Source organism: Salvia miltiorrhiza, chromosome 1 (assembly GCF_028751815.1).
Source record: "Salvia miltiorrhiza cultivar Shanhuang (shh) chromosome 1, IMPLAD_Smil_shh, whole genome shotgun sequence".
NCBI classification, from domain to species: domain Eukaryota; kingdom Viridiplantae; phylum Streptophyta; class Magnoliopsida; order Lamiales; family Lamiaceae; genus Salvia; species Salvia miltiorrhiza.
The window spans coordinates 32,173,830-32,191,529 of record NC_080387.1 but is presented as its reverse complement, the minus strand read 5'-3'; the positions used below and the strand labels follow the sequence as shown (position 1 = coordinate 32,191,529).

The following is a 17,700-nucleotide window of genomic DNA, read 5'->3' as shown; positions in this document are numbered from 1 at the left end:
TTCTTTTAATTTTTATCCCAATTTTTAATTATTGCTATTTAATTATTTAAATTAATAATATTTATTGTTAATTTTAATTATTGTAATTTTTTTATTATTAAAATTATGCAATTTTTTAATTATGTCTTTAATTTTATTTTAGTTATTGTAATATTTAATTTTAATTTTAATGAAATTGAGAATTTAAAAATAAAAGTGTAGAAATATGTATTTTGTGGAAATGAGGATTTAAGACACTCTCTAAGACTCAATGCATTGGAGAGGGGTGTATCTTAGGTGGGGACCACCATCTAAGACACCCCCTAAGATACCATGCACTGGAGATGCTCTAAATAGTCTAAATTAATTTACACAAAAGGGAACTTTGATGAGGGCCAGAGAGAGTGACGGATTTGGAATTTGTCATTAGGGAGGCAAAATTTATTGAAGTATCTAAAAATATCTACACGAAAGTTTGGGAGCGAGAGCCTTGAGCCAAAAAAAAAATAGTATTCCATACAGTTTATTTTTATATCCAAAAAGAATCTTAATGAGTTTAGAATTGGAATAAGTCACTTAATATAATAAATAGTTGTTCGCAATTCCATTAATTTAATTGTAAATACATTAAAAGCATATCAAGACCTATTCTTTTTAAAAAAAAAAATTATTTCATCTTCTAAAAGAAATAAACTAATTTCATTATCAATAATTCATAATTTTACTTTAACTCGATGATCGACTCAAATTCAACATAAGAAATCAACTAAGAAAGGAAAATGAACAAAAATAACACAAATTTAAATCACTGTAAAATGTTAAGCAATTAACGTGGATATTATAATTATTAAAACACTATATTATATTTTTCTTGTATATATATATATGTATATAGTAAAGAAAAAACAAAAAACAAAATTGGGTGTACGGATGTTGCTCCCATGTACATCCGCCCCTGGCCAGAGGTGTCGGTAACTCACCTCTAGTATCAGCAGCGCACGTTTCCATTTCTCGACTAGGAGGATTCGACTGCAGCAGTAGGCTTCAGCTTCTTTGGCGGAGGATTGCCTCCGGATATCATCACGTAGGCGTAAAAGCACAGCATTGCAGCACTAGGGCATTTAAAACACGTGATGAGCATCACAACATAACAATGGAAGAGGTAGATTATTATTATTAGTAGAAGCATGATACTGATATGATAGTACACTTACCTCATGACAACATTGAAGGCTGTTGGGAAGAGTTTGTTCGTCTGCAAGAAATTCAAGACGCGACACGTCAAATTGTTACAGGATATGCAGAATGGAAGTAGAAAATTTGGTCGTGTTATGCATTACCAATGTATATGCCCGAGAATGCTTAAACAGGAGGGCGAGTGAGAGTACTGCAAGCCGGAGATTGAGAGGATTAAAGTTTTGCAACCAAAAAAAAAGAGAGAGAAGAAAGACAACATATTGAAAAGGAACAAAAACTTATACCTACTCACCATATGAAACAAAGAAAGATTCCATATCAAAAGAGGGAAAAACTATCTATTTCATTTTAGACATGTAACCATATCAACATAAGAAGTCTCCACCTAGAATTTGCTTTGTCGTTGTTTTCTCACTTAAGGAAATGGTTCGACCAAGCTCACCACTAATAATGAGTTCGAGTTCTCTATTACATTAATCCATGTTGCGGATGCTACAAAGAATATTATGGCGAGCAAGTCCAAGACTTTTTCATTTATCTAGAACATACATACAATAAGCACATGCATAATGAAAATGAGCTATTGATGGTGATGCTATAGCCTCCACTAAAAATCATCTCACAAATTTCTGAATCTTTGCCAAATCATTGAAAAGGATCTCTGAAGAAGAAAGTAATTACCTGCTTGACCCAGTATGAATGGAAAGCTCGGTTTCCCTTGTCTCCAGACCTTCAAACTCAGAGTGCTAAGGGCAAGTATGGCACCTCCATAGAGCACACCGGACATTAGGGTACGAGGGTTTTTTGAAACCAGAAATCCAACGAGCCCCCCGGAAAAGACTAGTCCACCTGGCTTAGAAACAATCTAGTTAGAGCAACAAATTTTTGCGACTCAATATATTCTTGCATATTGAAACACAACATAAGAAAGCAAACAGATCACCAAGCGAAGAAAGCCTGCAATTCTAACCGAAGGGAATTCCAAAACAGAAGTCGTGAATCATTGCCGCCCTCTTTGGTGCGCTGATGATGCTTTCCTGTTCATTTGTTGCTGCTCCAGCAACAAAACTTTCTGCAGCAGAATGCGGCTGCGCCGAGCTTCCATTATAGGATGCTGATGCATCCTCTACATAACTTAGAGTTTTATTCTCTAATTGGGATAATTTTGAGCCATGTCCATCACCGTTCATAACATTTAAAACCTGAAAAAAACATGGCATTTAATTTGCATCATCTTCAACATATTATGATTAACAAAAACCAATAAAACTAGAAGCTCCACGCAGAATAATGGATACATATTAGGCATTTCAAATTCACAACACTCATAATTGAAATAATAATTAAAAAAATCTTAATACCAATTTAATTTGATCTCAACATTTTTTCATCATAACCCAAACCTTGGAAGCCAAGAAAAATAGCATCTTAAACTAAATTAAGTCCAGTTGAGCTAAACCAAACAAAACAAAAAAAGTCCAATTAAGCTAAACCCCTTTTATAAGAACAGTAATTGTTCAATCAATTTCACCAAGCCCTCCTAAAATGTCAACTTATTCAGCTAAGCAAGACAAAAAAATTACTCAATTCAATGTTTATTTTAAAGATTAAGGAATGGAACTGCGAGAAATTGGGATCGAGATTGTACCTTTCCGGGACGAAATTTCGTGGGGCAGAGACGGGATCTCTGGTGGAGCTGCAAACGGCGGGTGTCAACTACGGCGGAGAAGCATGAGAGCTGAGAAATCGCCGAAGACATGGTTCTTGATTTGCGATTGCCAGAATTTTGATTAAAATTTCGTGCTGTGTATTATGTTGAATACTGTTAGCTTGTGAAGGAAAATGAAAATTTGATAAGGAAATGATGGGAAATAGTAAGCACAAAACTTTAAAAAGTTGAATAATAGAAAAAAGTGAGCAGAAATGCTTTGAGTGAGGGTTGTTGAACAATTCGGAAATTTTCGATTATCGAAATCGAAATTCGTACAAAATCAATAACCGATTCGATAGTTGAAAATAGTTAGATTTTTGCCTTTATTTATTTGCATCTTTTTAAAATGTTGAGTAATGTTTTATGGGCTGGTTTTAATTGGCTTGAAGTGGGCTACTATTGAAGCCCTACAGAGTTTTATATTTCCCCCTAACCTTAGCGTCGCAACAATGAAGCCAACGTCTCTTCTCTCCTTTGATTTTCTGTGAGAGGTGTGAATGTCTCTTTTAGTGCTTATATATCACGTTATTATTATTACCGATAGAAACAGAAAGATTTTGATCTTTTTATTGAGCATTAGTTTATTTATTTCCAAATCGAGTTAGTAGAGTGTTTGTACTTTGCTCGATTGTTGCATTTAACTTTGGCAGAACCGATCACCTATCCACCGTGGGCAAGAATAATGTATCAATCATTGATGACATGTGGCAATGTTAATTAGAGTAAGATAATTTTAATTAGAGTAAGATTTATTAATTCTCTTTCCTAATTAACATTGCCACATCAGTGGTGGGCACGTTATTCTTGTCCATGGTGGGTAGGTGATCGGTTCTGTTAACTTTGGAGAATACTCGGCCAGCGGGATTATTAAGTTTCAATCATATTCACGTCTTTCTTATTCTATTTTGTTTTTGATGAACTCTTTTTCTGACCTTTTAATATTTTTAGCATATAAATATATTAATATTCTCATTGTAAAATACGCAAGTCATACAAACTATTCACAAGTTATTCTAAAGTATACAAAGTGCCAAAATTTCAATCATATTCACGTCTTGCTTATTCTATTTTGGTGTTGTTATTTATTAGCAAATGATCGAGACTTTAGAATACATAATTTTTACAATGTCATTGACTTTTACAATGTCATTGACTTCTAGAAATAAAATCATCATACAATTACAAAATACATAATTTTAACAATATATAAAAATAATTTTATAATCAATAGCACAGTTTAAGATGGAAAGAAAGAAAATCAATCCACATTCTAATTGTGGATTAAGAGAAAAGGGCCGGAAATAGGTTTTGCTAATTAGTTATGCTTTATATATATACATACATATATATATATATATATATTAATTGACTTTATTAATTAATTAAATTAAAATAGTCCTCTAAAGAAACACCAAGCAGTGGCAAACTCCTTCAATAATAATATAATAATAAGGAATCAGAAATAGTAGTGGCGTTTGCAGAATAAATTTCCAAATAGTACTCTATTTAGTGGATGGATTGAGGCGAAAAAGTGGATTATAATTCATATTCCTAAGCATAGTGTCTGATAATGGTAACAAATGAATTGGCAAAATTGCTATGATGAGTACAATTTTGATAAGCTGGGCCCCACTGAATGTCTGGATGCTGACCTTCTGAGATCACCATTCATAGGCAAATCAGAGAATCGAAGGGACCAAAGTTGATAGCAACAAATGTTCACTTGTAATTTATTACTGCCTCTTATCATATCATAAATTAGATCAACCACTAAATTTAACTACATTTGATAATATTTGTAAGCTGCGATATCGAGGAGGCATGCTTGAAATGTAGTATTTATTTTGCAATACAAAAAGAAATTTTAAAAAAAAATCATATTTTAATTAACAAAAAAAAAATGATATCGTTATTATTAGATAAATGGCAACGTTTGTGGTCACGATATCATGAAACTACACTGAAAAAGCTAAGATTTATCTAATTGAGTTCACTAGTAATGTTATGTTCCGCCCTGCGGCCAAATTAGCCTTACGAATTACGATACATGCGCATTATTGTACTCTCGTCGAATTTTTTTTGTCATTTTGTTAGTTCCATTAATATTTGTCACTTCAATTTTTAAGTCGAATCTTGGTCATGGTCGCTAATGATTTTATAAAACTAAAAAAAAATTAAAGATGTTTATTGATAATAATACTCCGTCCGTCTATGAAAAACATGTCACAATTTTTTTGTTCAGTTCTTTCACAAAAAAATTATAGATTATGGCGCTTAAATACATGAAGTTTGGATCCATTTTGATTTTTTCAACAAATTTTAAAAGATCAAAAAACACACGAACTCTGATTTATTTTATTTTTTTCTACAAACTTTGAGAATTGTCAAAGAATACACTAACTTTGGCTCATTTTGTTTTTTCTCACGAAATATCTTGTTATTAAAAAATGATACAAATAATTTTTTATAATTAACTAGCTAGCTTAATTAATTTAATTAATGACATATGACAATTATTCATGTGACATAATTTTTTTATTTTAAAATATACGTATTCCGTAATCAAAACGATGTCATTTTGAAAAAAAATTAAATAAAAGAATTGTTTGGATCATTTTTTATAACAATATATTTCATGGGAAAAAACAAAATGAGTCCAAAATTTCGTATTTTTTGACAATTTTCAAAGTTCGTGCGAAAAAATAAAATGAGCTCAAAGTTCGTGTATTTAGGCGCCAATAACTCAAAAATCATCATGTTCATTTATAGTAGTATTACCCACACAACAACATCTTATTAACTTTCAATTATCCATTATTTACAAAAGGGTTAAATATCAAATAAACCTCTATCATAGTGGTCATTTTCACGTTTGGCTCCCTATAGTCGAAGTTGGTCCAATTAAACCCTCATACTACCTAAAATCGAACAATTGGGCCCTCTGCCCTAACGGCAACTTAACAGTCGTTAACTATTTTCAATTTATTTTTTTTAAAATTTTGTTGGTGTGCTGCGTAGGCTGCGCTTCGCCAAACTCGCCGGAAAATCTTCCACAGCCTCTACCCCTCCATTTCATTTCCCTCTTCCTCTCTCCCGCACTACGTCTTCTCCCTCATCCACCGCTCCTCCTCCCCCACCCCTCCGCCTCTCTCATCGACGCCGCAACCCGCCGCCGTATCCCCCTCTCTCACCTCCCCCACCTCGTCCAATCCCTAGCAGGTTTTGCGGCTCCTTGGCGTTCGTCTGGGAGTCGACGGCAATTGGGGGCTAGGTTTGCTCCGGCAAATCTTGGCAGCCCAACCGCCGTGAACAATTCCCAATAGAGTTTCCGTTGCTGGGGTTGCTGTGAGGCGGCGCGAAATTCTGAATCGCAGCGTGGGCGACGCGATTTTAGACGTGGGCTTGTCATTTTTCAAACGAGGAGATGGCTGCGATTTTAATCGCGCCTCCTCCTCCTTGCGTGTTTGTCTAGCGGCAAGTTTAGAAGGTGGTCGACGATAGGCAGACGGAGGTTGTGCAGGCAGCGGCGCCGCTCAGTGGTAGCGCGAAACCTTAGGCGGTGATTGCTTTGGCTTCATCCGGTGTGTTTCCGGCCAGTTTTCGGCCAATTTTACGGTCAAAACCCAGGCGGGTTGCTTTGGCTTCATTCGGTCAAAACCCATGGTGCGTTTTCCGGCGAAAAATTAATTGTATTAAAATTTAAAAAAAAATAGTTAACAACTGTTAAGTCGCCGTTAGGGCAGAGGGCCCAATTGTTCGATTTTAGGTAGTATGAGGGTTTAATTGGACCAACTTCGACTATAGGGAGCCAAACGTGAAAAGGGCCACTATGATAGGGACTTATTTGATACTTAACCCTTTACAAAATTAGTCATTGATGAGATCCTTACTTCACTTTATAACCATTCAATTTAAAATTACATTTATTGTGTCACTTAATTATTTTATTAAAATTCATATCGTCTATAATGTGGCAATTTTTTTGTGGACGAAATGAGAATCAATTTTGTGTTTTTTAATCTATAAAGAGCATACAAATATTTTATTTTATTTATTTTTAATAGATGAAAGCATCAATTTTGTGTTCTTTAATCTAGAAAGACCACACAAATATTTTATTTTATCGAAGATGGATAGGAGAATCAAATATTTTATTTAAATATATTTGCATATGTTTGTTTATGAATATGTTTTGATATAATTTTACTTATTTTTTGCGGTGTCTTACAGTTCTTCTTCTAAGCGACGTGAAGAAGTTGATCGTGATGGTGGAAACAATTCTATGAGTCAACATTAAACAAAGTAATTGTATCCATAGATTAATTGATTGATGATGATAGTAATGTTGTTTATGTTTCAGTTACGAATCTTGTCTTCTCTTTATTATTATAATGGTCGTTCCAGAACTCGAGGAAAACTCTATTGCTTGCTACCACTCACACCTCAAAAAAATGATTGACCTGCTTGGAAACAACCACAAAGGTTTTTGAGTTAATATTGCACATATAAGAATATGAGTACCCACGGACTAAACTCAGATAAGAAGCACCACCAGAGAATAAAGATAAAGTGACACAAACCAAAGTCGAGTCTATCACACCTTGCACTCCCAAACCTCGGACCACAAAGCCCGCCAAGAAAGTGAATAAGAAAAGGATCGATCATGAACAATGTTGAATCATCAGATTCTTAGCTTCAGCAGATGGTTGACAAGGAAATTAGGATTAGAAGAAGAGCTTGGCCTAGAAACTTGATCGATTTGATCAGATGTATTCATGAATTCAAGAGGAGGAGCTGCTTATGCATAACATGATTTCTTGTTACGGACCCGTTGCAAAGATCACATACCTACAAACGAATCTCTTGTTGATTTAAGGTTTGTTAATCTTGAAACTCTAAAAAATGTTGTTGTGAAAAAAATGCAGTCATTATGCATTAACGATGAGACATGTAACCAACTCTCGTGGTGCAAGATCTGAAGCACTGTTGTTGCCGCAGAGCAAAAGAATTACAAACAAGTCGTGCTTTTGAAGTAGAAACATTTGGTGCTGATCATGAGAAATATATGAAGAGGGGAAAGAATTACTTCAAAATAAATTGGATGTTTTTCTAAGCCGCATTTATGTGGTTCAAGGTAACTAACAAAGTGATAACTATTAACTTTATTATCAATTATCTCACTGTAGTATATATTTTTAATTATTTATTTTATTAATTTATTAAATTTGTCAGTAAATAGGCAATTCACACCTTCAAAAGGATCAATTGGGTACTCTATAATGCCCTCCTTAAACTAATACATTATTGTTTAAAAGAACATGAACTCATTTTATAGTTAAATAAGCATCAAATGAATGACCAAGAGTTTGACAACACACTTTTATCTAATAAATATTATTTATTTAGTTAAAAGTTCCTCCAAAATTTCTTAATATTTTTTCTATAATTTCTTTTTATTTAGAAAAAGTTTTTGGAACTTTTAGTGATTATTTTTATAAATTCGTGCTTCAAAATATTCATAAAAAATATTTTATCCCAAAATGATTAGGAGAATCAAAACCCTGCTCCAAGATAATGAAAAGCTAAAATAAAATAGAATGTGTGATTTAAAATCTTTTTGGGTCCAAAGTAGGCCCCTCTTTTCATGAACTTTTGTTGACTGATCAAACGATGTAGCATAATCCACTGAAGCATATAAAATTCTTCGAATTTAGTCGGCAAAAAAATAACACTACTATAAAATAAAGTCAATTTCTACAGAGTAAGGTGCAACGAAGTTGTAATTCAAGCTGAAAATTCTTCAAAATCGACTTATTCAAACTTCGAAATATCTCACAACAAGTCAACACTAAACGCTAGAACTAGAGAAATTACAAGCGCGGTTAAAACTTCAAAGTGAAAATTATAAAATTTTCACCTTTTTTTAACCCCGCACTTCGTTAATTACTCTTTTACCCTCGCCTGCGCTTGGCCGGGACGACGGTCGAACCGGTTCTCGAGAACCGGGGCAATGGCTCGAGCACCGAGTCGCGGTACCTGCACGGCAGAACCCGAGTGCGCCCCCGTTTCGACCGCACCACCGGCGGCGACGGCGGCGTCTCTCCGATTTCCACCGCGGCGTCGTCCTTCTTCAGCTCGGATTTCTCGTCGTCCACGAACTCACCGAAAATCAGCTTGGCAGCTTCGATGAGCAGCGACAGACTCCTCTCATCGCGATCGCCGGCGTCCTCGTGATCGACGTCGGAACCGCCGCTGCTGCTGGAGCTCAGAGGCTCCTTCGCCTCCGTGGAATTCAAGTCAAACCGAGAACATTTTGTCACGTACCTGGCATCGTCCCCGCCGTCCGTCTCTTCAATTTCCGGTGGCATAAACGAGGGCAGCGGAGGCACGGTGGCGATTGTGGTTAGAATCCTGTGCAGGCACATTTGGGAGGTGGATCCGCGGCGGCGCGTGGCGGAGAGCAGATCGAAGGTGGAGAGATGCGGAGGGAGAGAATCCATGGGAGGATTTCGATCGGAGAAGGAATCGTATAGCATTGAAGAGGGCGAGGAATGGATAGAAATAAGTGTAGAGGAATAGAAGAAGTTAAAGCTACCAAAGCAGAGGAAACTGCAGAGCCCGAATATTTTGCGGCTTTTTTTAGTTAGAGTTGATAAATTTTCAGACTTGGGGATTTGATACTTTGGACCTTGCCTACTACTACTACTACCATATTCATTTATTTTCATACACATATTTATATTCATATCTATTTAAATAAATCATCGTCAGGTATAATTTGGTAGTACGTATAAAATATGGTATCATCATTCATTTCAATATAGACTCACATACTCCTATGTTTTTTATTATTTGAATACAAAACTCAACTGGAGTTTGAACACTGCGAATTTCTCTCTTTGCAATGCATGATTTTGTGATTTTTGTGGTCGCTTTTTATTAATTTTATGTACGTAACTAGTTGAGTAGGTAGCAAGGTTCACATTTGTAAAAATAAAAATCTAGTCAAATGGTATAGTGTTTTCATAATAAGATTTTTTTAATTAGTAAATTATTGTGAATTCATTGTTCAAATGAATTACTTGATGAAGCATATCGTGTGTGCATTCATAAATAGTGAGTACATAATTTCTTTAAATAATCTTCTCAACCATTTATCTCGAGAGTCCTAATTTTCTACATGAAAATAATAATTATTAAGTTGTAAATATTATGGGGTTCCCTGGCTCCAAGAAAAATTATTTATATTTTCAAATCATGTAGGTGTGAAATATTTAGACATGTCATATCAAAATATTGCGAAGATGTACACCTGCAAGATCGGAATATCTTATACAAAATCTACTCATAGTTTCAGATAAATTACTATTATTTCAATATAGAGTTTATGTGCATTTTTTTTTTTGAGGGAATGTGCAATTTTATATATATTCGAAGCTATTATAATAGGATGATGATTCATTTGAAGTATGGTTAAGAAAATATGTTACGTATTTGAAGTGGCGTGTTATTTTTTTCTATTTTTTTTTTTTATAGAAGTGACATGTTATTGAGTTGCCTAGTAAATATTAAAGGCGGCGAGCTGTGATTGGCCGATAAGAGATGGCTCGACACGGCAGCACGAACAAAAACTACCAAAAGCTTTTGTTTTTTTTTTGTAAATTTAATTCTCATATTAATTGCTTATCCACAATCTGGACTTTAAAACAGCATAAAATTGGACGTGTCATTTTCATTGTCCATAATATGTGTGAGGGCGTTTCTCAGCTTATTCTAAAGAACTTATAAAATATTTCAAAAATTTATAAAATATAATATTTAAAATCTTATAAATTGTCAAAATATTTAAATAAATGAGTTTATACACTAAAAAAATTAGTTAGAAGGAGAAATTTTTTATTACAAAAAGAATATCGAAAAGAAATGAAATTAGAATAATATATAACGAAAATAAAAAATCATAATTGAGTTATTTTTGTAAAATATGCGTTGCTTATAAGAAAATGAGAAAATAAATCGAGACAGATGAACTTATTTTTTTTAAAAGGTTATAATCTCGTAGAGATTAATTTTACAGCTTATAAGCTTTTTGAGAGCTTATTTTGCCAAATACTTTGAAGGAGCTTAAAAGCTCATAAACAGCTTATAAGTTGTTTTAAAAAGCTTATATGCTCAGTCAAACACCCTCTAACTTATTTAACCGGAGTCGACTCCCAAATCATTTATAGCATCCGTAATGGGCTCTTAAAAATGGTCCTTATCATTTAAGAGCCCGTTCTCTAGAGTGGGAGAACCTCCACCTTGAATCTTAAATTTTATTTTTTTATTTTATATATAATTTTAATATTAATTACAATTGATTTTGACATGTAATTTAATAATAAATTTTTCATTAAAATTAAAATCAAACCTTACATTAATTAAAATAACAATAATAATCAAAAAAGTATTACAATAATTTAAAAACATAACTATGGCTCGATAGTTAAACTAATTTTTTTTCTTTAGAAATCTAAGTGATTGAGCGGTGCAAAGCACAAGCACAACCAAATAGGCTTCCACGCTGGGAGTGGAGAAGTACGCCCAGAGCGCCCCATGGGCGCGGTATGGGAGGAGGGGTGTGCTCGGTGCACACCGGCTCCCGAACCCCCACTGTAGATGCTCTTATTATCATGTTCGATGCCACTTAAATGAAATGTTTTTATTTTACTATTATTATTATTATTATTTTAATTTTCGAGGATTTGTGGTTAGTAAGTTTAATTGATCAGTACATATATATTGCTAATGCTAGTAAAGGAATTATTCATATATTATAAAAAAAAATAAGTAAACATACATTACAAGAAAAGATGTCGAACACCGACGGACTTGTGTCCATCGCCCGTTGCCGACATCTTTAACAACAGAATGACGATAAATTTACAATTCTCGACTAAACGACAGAATTACCGACGAAAACCCAAGGATTGATGTCGGGGAAACTTCCCTATATATTATATAGGGAACCAAAGGAATATGTAATAAAAAGAGTTTGTATAAGATTAAAATTAATGACATTTTAATTATTGATTATATACTTGGTAGTTGGTACCTAACATAGTAGCATGAAATTTAATGCAAAGCAAAATGACACGAATTATCTTCATATAATACTCTCAATGTCCCATATATATAGGCCGATTGGAATTTACATAAGAATTAAGAAAAATTATTGAAAATAAAAAATATAAATAATTTTTTTAATATATCCAAATTTATAATGTAACGATGAGTTAAAGTTGAGGTAAATTAAAGGATTAAATAGGGATATAAAATATTATTTCTTATGGAACCAAGCCTATATGTTTGGGACATTCATAAAAGAAAAATAAGCCTATATAAATGGTGGAACGGATGGAGTATTCTTTTATCCAAAAACTTATTAGGGTGTGCTTACTTTGGTTGTACAATTTTCTTTGGAAATTGATGGATAAGAAAATATGAGAAAATATTATATTTTTCTCATTTTTTTATCATATATTTACTATATAAAATGCGATTTTATATAAGAAAAAAAAAGGAAAACCTAAAAAACCCTTGAAAGCACAGGAGCGCAGACTAAGGGCCGAGCCTCGTTAAAACCTCTTTACGGAAAACCACATGGGAAAAACCGTAAAAAGGAAAAAGAGTACCCGTCTAAACAGCCGAGAAAGAAAGCATTTATCATATGTATTTACTAAAGATGAAAAGATGAGAAAATGTTGAAAAATGTTTTCACACCCCTACCTTAGACTGTATTATCCAACTTTATTAAATTGAGGTTTATTATAAAGTGAAAAGGAAAAAACATCCCTTGAAAGCACAAGATGCAGACTAAGGGCAAAAAGCTTAAAAAGCAAAGGAGAACAACTCAAAAAGGAAAGTCAGGATCATTATCCAAATCATCCGACCAACGCCTATGGACGACATTATTCATTGCAATCATACTAGGCCTATTGGTGACGTCAACCACAAACTCCCTCGGCTTGTTACCCATTTCTTCCGCATTCCTGAGACGACTTTTAATACAACCTTCCGGAATTGCATGTATAGGCTCTCGTCCCTTTACCGAGCCCTTTGGACGACCACGTCCGCGCTTCTGCTCCGAGAGCAACTGCATCCCCTGATTAACTTGCTCCTCTAACCTAATAATACGACTCGCCGTGTCATCCGGAGAAGAAATGAAATTATTATCAAAATCAACTTCCTTAATCGGCGAATTAACCCGCTGGCTCCCTGAATCTTCTGCCCCAACTACCGGTTGTTGCTCTATCATTGCTCCACTATTCGTTCCAGAATCCAACTCCAAAATTTCCTCTACATTCGAGCCCTCCTTATCACTAGCCTTGTCCGTGTGAGGCGACCCATCATTTTCTTCCTCATGTAAAGGCTCTGCTTCATAATTGGAGTCCGCAATGATAGTCTCCTCCACTTCCTCTTCCTCATCCTCATCTAGCGCTTGATATCTGTTAGCATCCCCCGCCAGAGGGAGATCATTTTTCAAAAAAGGTACTGTAGCCGCGTCTAGAAGATCAGGACCTGATAGAGGTTTAAGAATATCAACTTTGGGCTGCCATGCAGAAATCGGACCCTCTCCCTTATCAAGATTCTTCACAACCACAGCAGGAGGCTCAGTGATCTTTTGCTTGCTCGTGGCCCTATCAGCTCTCCGGCATTTATCCGTTGAATGACCTGTAAGTTTACAACGCGAGCGAAAAAGGGGCATAGATTCAAAACCAAACTCAATGTAGAACGATCTATCGCCGTCATCAATGTACATCGAGTTGAGAATAGGCAAAGCCATGTCAAGTTCCACCAAAACCCGCGCAAAGTGTCCCACATGACCAGTTGCGGAAGCATTATCAATTCGCATAGGATGACCAAGCACACGACCTATACCAGCAATAATCACCGGAGTCCATAACTCCACAGGGAGATAATATATCCGAACCCATACCTGAGCCAGAGACGACACTTCCTTATACGGATCGAAATACCTAGTCCATTCACGGAAGCGAACGTGGCCGATTGACAGTTGGAGAAAAGAACTCCCCTTAGCTTTCTTTTTTGCTTCCATTGTCAAAAAATTAACAACGAAGAATCCCTTAGCCATGGGCACCAGTTGACAGTCGGTGCACTGCCATATGGTTCGAAGTTCATGAGAGAGGTCGGCGAACGTGCGTGGCTTGTCCCCTTTACGTTGGATAAGTCTACCGATTAGTGCAAATTGAAACTCTTCCAACTTTGTTTGATATTCCGATTTGGGCACTGAGAGGGTGACAACCTCTCCTTCTCGCTGTATTTGAAGGCCTCGGAGGCCATACGCTGCAACATCCGGCTTCTTAAGGGATTTGGGTTGGACTTTATCAGCTACTTTGGCAGCGAAAGAAACAGCCGGAGCAGAACCCGGCACCTGCGCTACTGGAGTAACAACAGACGGCAGCGGCTGTATCAAACCAGGGATGGCCTGGTTAAGATCACCGATCAAACTCTGCTCCGGTGAAAAACCCGACGAGCGCTGCCCAACAGCCACTGCGCCGGAAGAATAACCCGGCTTTACGAGAGGCGGGTGCTGAGACGAAACATTGGCAGGGGACTTAGATCGAGACCTATCAAAATTAGAAGAGACCAGGGGCTGTCTGAGAAAATATTCCACCATGTCCAGAGAAAATTTTTCATCATAGTAAACACGTAGAAATGATGAAAAATTAGTGAAAATATATTTTTCTCTCATTTTCCATCAAAGTAAACGCACCCTTATGTTAAACAATTTTACTGGTCAAATTCATTTGATGGATCCCAACGGTCAGCTTAATCTTAAGGGGCGTTTACTTTGGAGGATTAGTATTGATAGATAAAAATAGTAAGACTAATCCCTTGTTTACTTTGATTGATTGAAACTTTAATATATTTCAAGGCAATTAGTTATTTCTATCATTTTAGCTAATTTTGTTTGACTCATTTATCATTGAAAATGTGAAATTGGAGAAATTTTACTTTTGAGAATAAAAATATTCAATCATAAATCTTATCAATCATGCAAAGTAGACGCCCCTAAAAGTATTACCTTCTTAATCTTCAAATATGTATGTCTTGTATAAAGATTTTACCCTTTTTATTTAAAGTATTACTCTACTTCTTTTTTTCGTTCTTTCTAAAATGTACTTGATGAATGATCAATTTTCATTGATAATTTCTGCCTTTAACTTTGGATCTTACTTTTCTAACAGAAAAGTAAAAACTGTTTTTACTAGTACTAGTACTACTTTTTGGACAAGGGAATTGTCTTATGAAGTCAATTTTTCTGAAACGAAATCTCAAGAAACTTGTCCTATTATTAATATTTAGAATTTCAATGTTTAAAACTACTCGAGCAATAAAATGTCAATTTTCCTGGGTTTGATTGGTGATCTATGATCGTGCTATGCAGTACTGAAAAACAATTCAGCAATCATATTACAAATCTTTGATTTTCGATAATTCATCATTTCCCAAATAGTATACCTATGCTAGTTGGTCCTTGTACTCAATTCAATAGTTTAAAGAAGCATATTTATGCAATTTTCTTTAATCTAGTAGTTGCAATACTCGTGCGCGCGTGTGTGTAATTATATGGACGGAGCCAGACTTTCGATTCAGGGGCGTCCAATTTTTTTAAAAGAAAATTAATAGTAATTAAATTAAAAAATAAAATAAAATAAAATTAAAAATAAATGATAATCAATAACACAATTATAATATCGTTAAATTACAATAAATACATTTTAACAGATTTTCAAGCTCATATTCATTTACGATGTATTTTGCAATAAAATTATTAAATATTAAATATTATGGTGCAAATACATGATACGATTATTTTCTAATTTGGAGAAAATTTTAATTAAAATGGTACGAAACGATGTCATTTAAGCCTCACAAAAGCATCATCGTCTTTACTAATTCATGTAAACTCCAATTCAACACTCTGATGATCGAAAAAAAAAATTGGGAGACAGAATTGCAAAACTTGAAAAAATAGTGATTTATTCACCACACTCAAAAAACATTAAAATTGCACATTCAAAATAGTTTGTGATTTTATTTGCCAAAATCTCATGAAACTTTGAAAGGCAAAGTAATTTTCAATATAAAATCAAAAAATAAATCTCTAGAATCCAATCCAAGCATGATATGTATAAATTAATTATGTGTCTACTTCTTCTAAACATGTTCTCACGATAAGTGTGGTTCTCACTATAACCGCACCCTATATATATATATATGGGTGGACTAGAATAAAAATACTCTTAAGTGTATAAAATATAAACGTTTCTTTATGTACGAATTTTATGTAGAACACGTATGAATTTATCCAACAGAGTTACGAATTGCGAAAAATAAATTTTTGTTACCTTTGGGATTCGAACCCAGGACCACGAATTCATCCAACAGGGTTACGAATCAACCGTAGATCTTGATGATCTAAGGGCTGAAAATCATTTATATTTATACACTTAAGAGTGTTTTTATTATAGCCCTCCCATATATATATATATATATATATATATATATATATATAGGGAGAAGTTCAAGAAAGAACCATAAATAAAAAAAGAACGGAAAACCATTTTCAGCCATTCGATTATCAAGATCTACGGTAGATGTATCATCTTGTTGGATGAATGCAGATTCTGGGTTCGAATCCTGAAGGGAGCAATTTTTTTTATTTTTTTGAGTGCATTAATTTTAACAGCGAATGCATTAATTTTTACAGTGAATGCATTAGATTTGATGGTTCTCACGTTCTCACAAATAATGTAGTTCTCTCTAGAACCACACCCTATATATATATATATATATATATATATATATATATATATATATGTGTGTGTGTGTGTGTGTGTGTGTGTGTGTGTGTGTATGTAGGGAAGGGCTACCGTGAAAACACTTTTTAAAATAAAAATAAAAATATTTTTCAATGTACGAATTTTATGTAGAACACGTATGAATTCATCCAACAGGGTTACGAATTGTGAAAAATAAATTTTTGCTACCTTTGGGATTCGAACTCAGGATCACGGATTCATCCAACAGGGTTACGAATCAACCATAGATCTTGATGATCTAAGGGATGAAAATTGTTTATATTTTAAGAAATGTTTATATATATATATATATATATATATATATATGGTTGCATTCTATGACAACCAATCCCGTAGATAGAGAATAAAGACCAAATCAAGACCATTCATTGAATCCCAATCAATGATCCAGATTGCATCCGGATTTAATTTTTCTTGTAATAAAAAATTGGTGATTAACATTTATTTAATCGAAAAGGTCAAATGTGTAAAAAACAAATTGACCGAATTCATCCCATTGAACAAATCCCAAAAATTCCTCTCTTCCCATTCTGAGAACTAATCTATTTCGATGAACATTAGTATGTTCATTTGTTTTTATACGAACATGTCGACGAACATTAGTGTTCATTTGTTTTTATACGAACATATTGACGAACATTAGTATGTTTATTTATTTTTATATGAACATATCGACGAACATTAGTATGTTCATTTATTTTTTATACGAACAAAAAAATAAAAACGGCTGATACACAATATTTAACTAATTTTTAGGGATTCAATATATCTTGCCAAATATAAAATAGTGCTGAATGAATTTAATTATGGACGATATCAGTTACATAATATTATGCATTTACTTATTTGACATTTACAGATTTAAATACAAGAAAAATCTATAATTTTTTGGTACGTTAGATTAAGCAAAATCGAAACACAAGA

General features: G+C 34.1%; 2 protein-coding genes across 2 annotated transcripts in view; one reads left to right on the top strand and one right to left on the bottom strand.

Annotated features, from left to right (window-relative positions):
* Nucleotides 1-17,700, top strand: part of LOC131020541 (uncharacterized) — a 1,142,091-nt gene that overhangs the window by 725,605 nt on the left and 398,786 nt on the right. The window lies entirely within an intron of this gene.
* On the bottom strand, nucleotides 760-3,330 carry LOC131020683 (protein FATTY ACID EXPORT 1, chloroplastic-like). Its single transcript, XM_057949665.1, has 6 exons — nucleotides 2,825-3,330; nucleotides 2,147-2,378; nucleotides 1,858-2,025; nucleotides 1,320-1,366; nucleotides 1,194-1,234; nucleotides 760-1,091 (listed from the first exon to the last, which is right to left on the bottom strand). The coding sequence occupies exons 1-6, from the start codon at nucleotides 2,933-2,935 to the stop codon at nucleotides 995-997; spliced, it is 696 nt and encodes a 231-aa protein (XP_057805648.1). The 5' UTR covers nucleotides 2,936-3,330; the 3' UTR covers nucleotides 760-994.

Bases quoted from the DNA above. Each gene is read 5' to 3' on its own strand.
- LOC131020683 (XM_057949665.1), bottom strand. From the start codon at position 2,935: ATGTCTTCGGCGATTTCTCAGCTCTCATGCTTCTCCGCCGTAGTTGAC. The intron at 2,026-2,146 runs GTTAGAATTGCA...TTTCTAAGCCAG, and splicing joins CTGTTTTGGAATTCCCTTCG to GTGGACTAGTCTTTTCCGGG. The intron at 1,235-1,319 runs GTAATGCATAAC...AATTTCTTGCAG, and splicing joins ATTCTCGGGCATATACATTG to ACGAACAAACTCTTCCCAAC.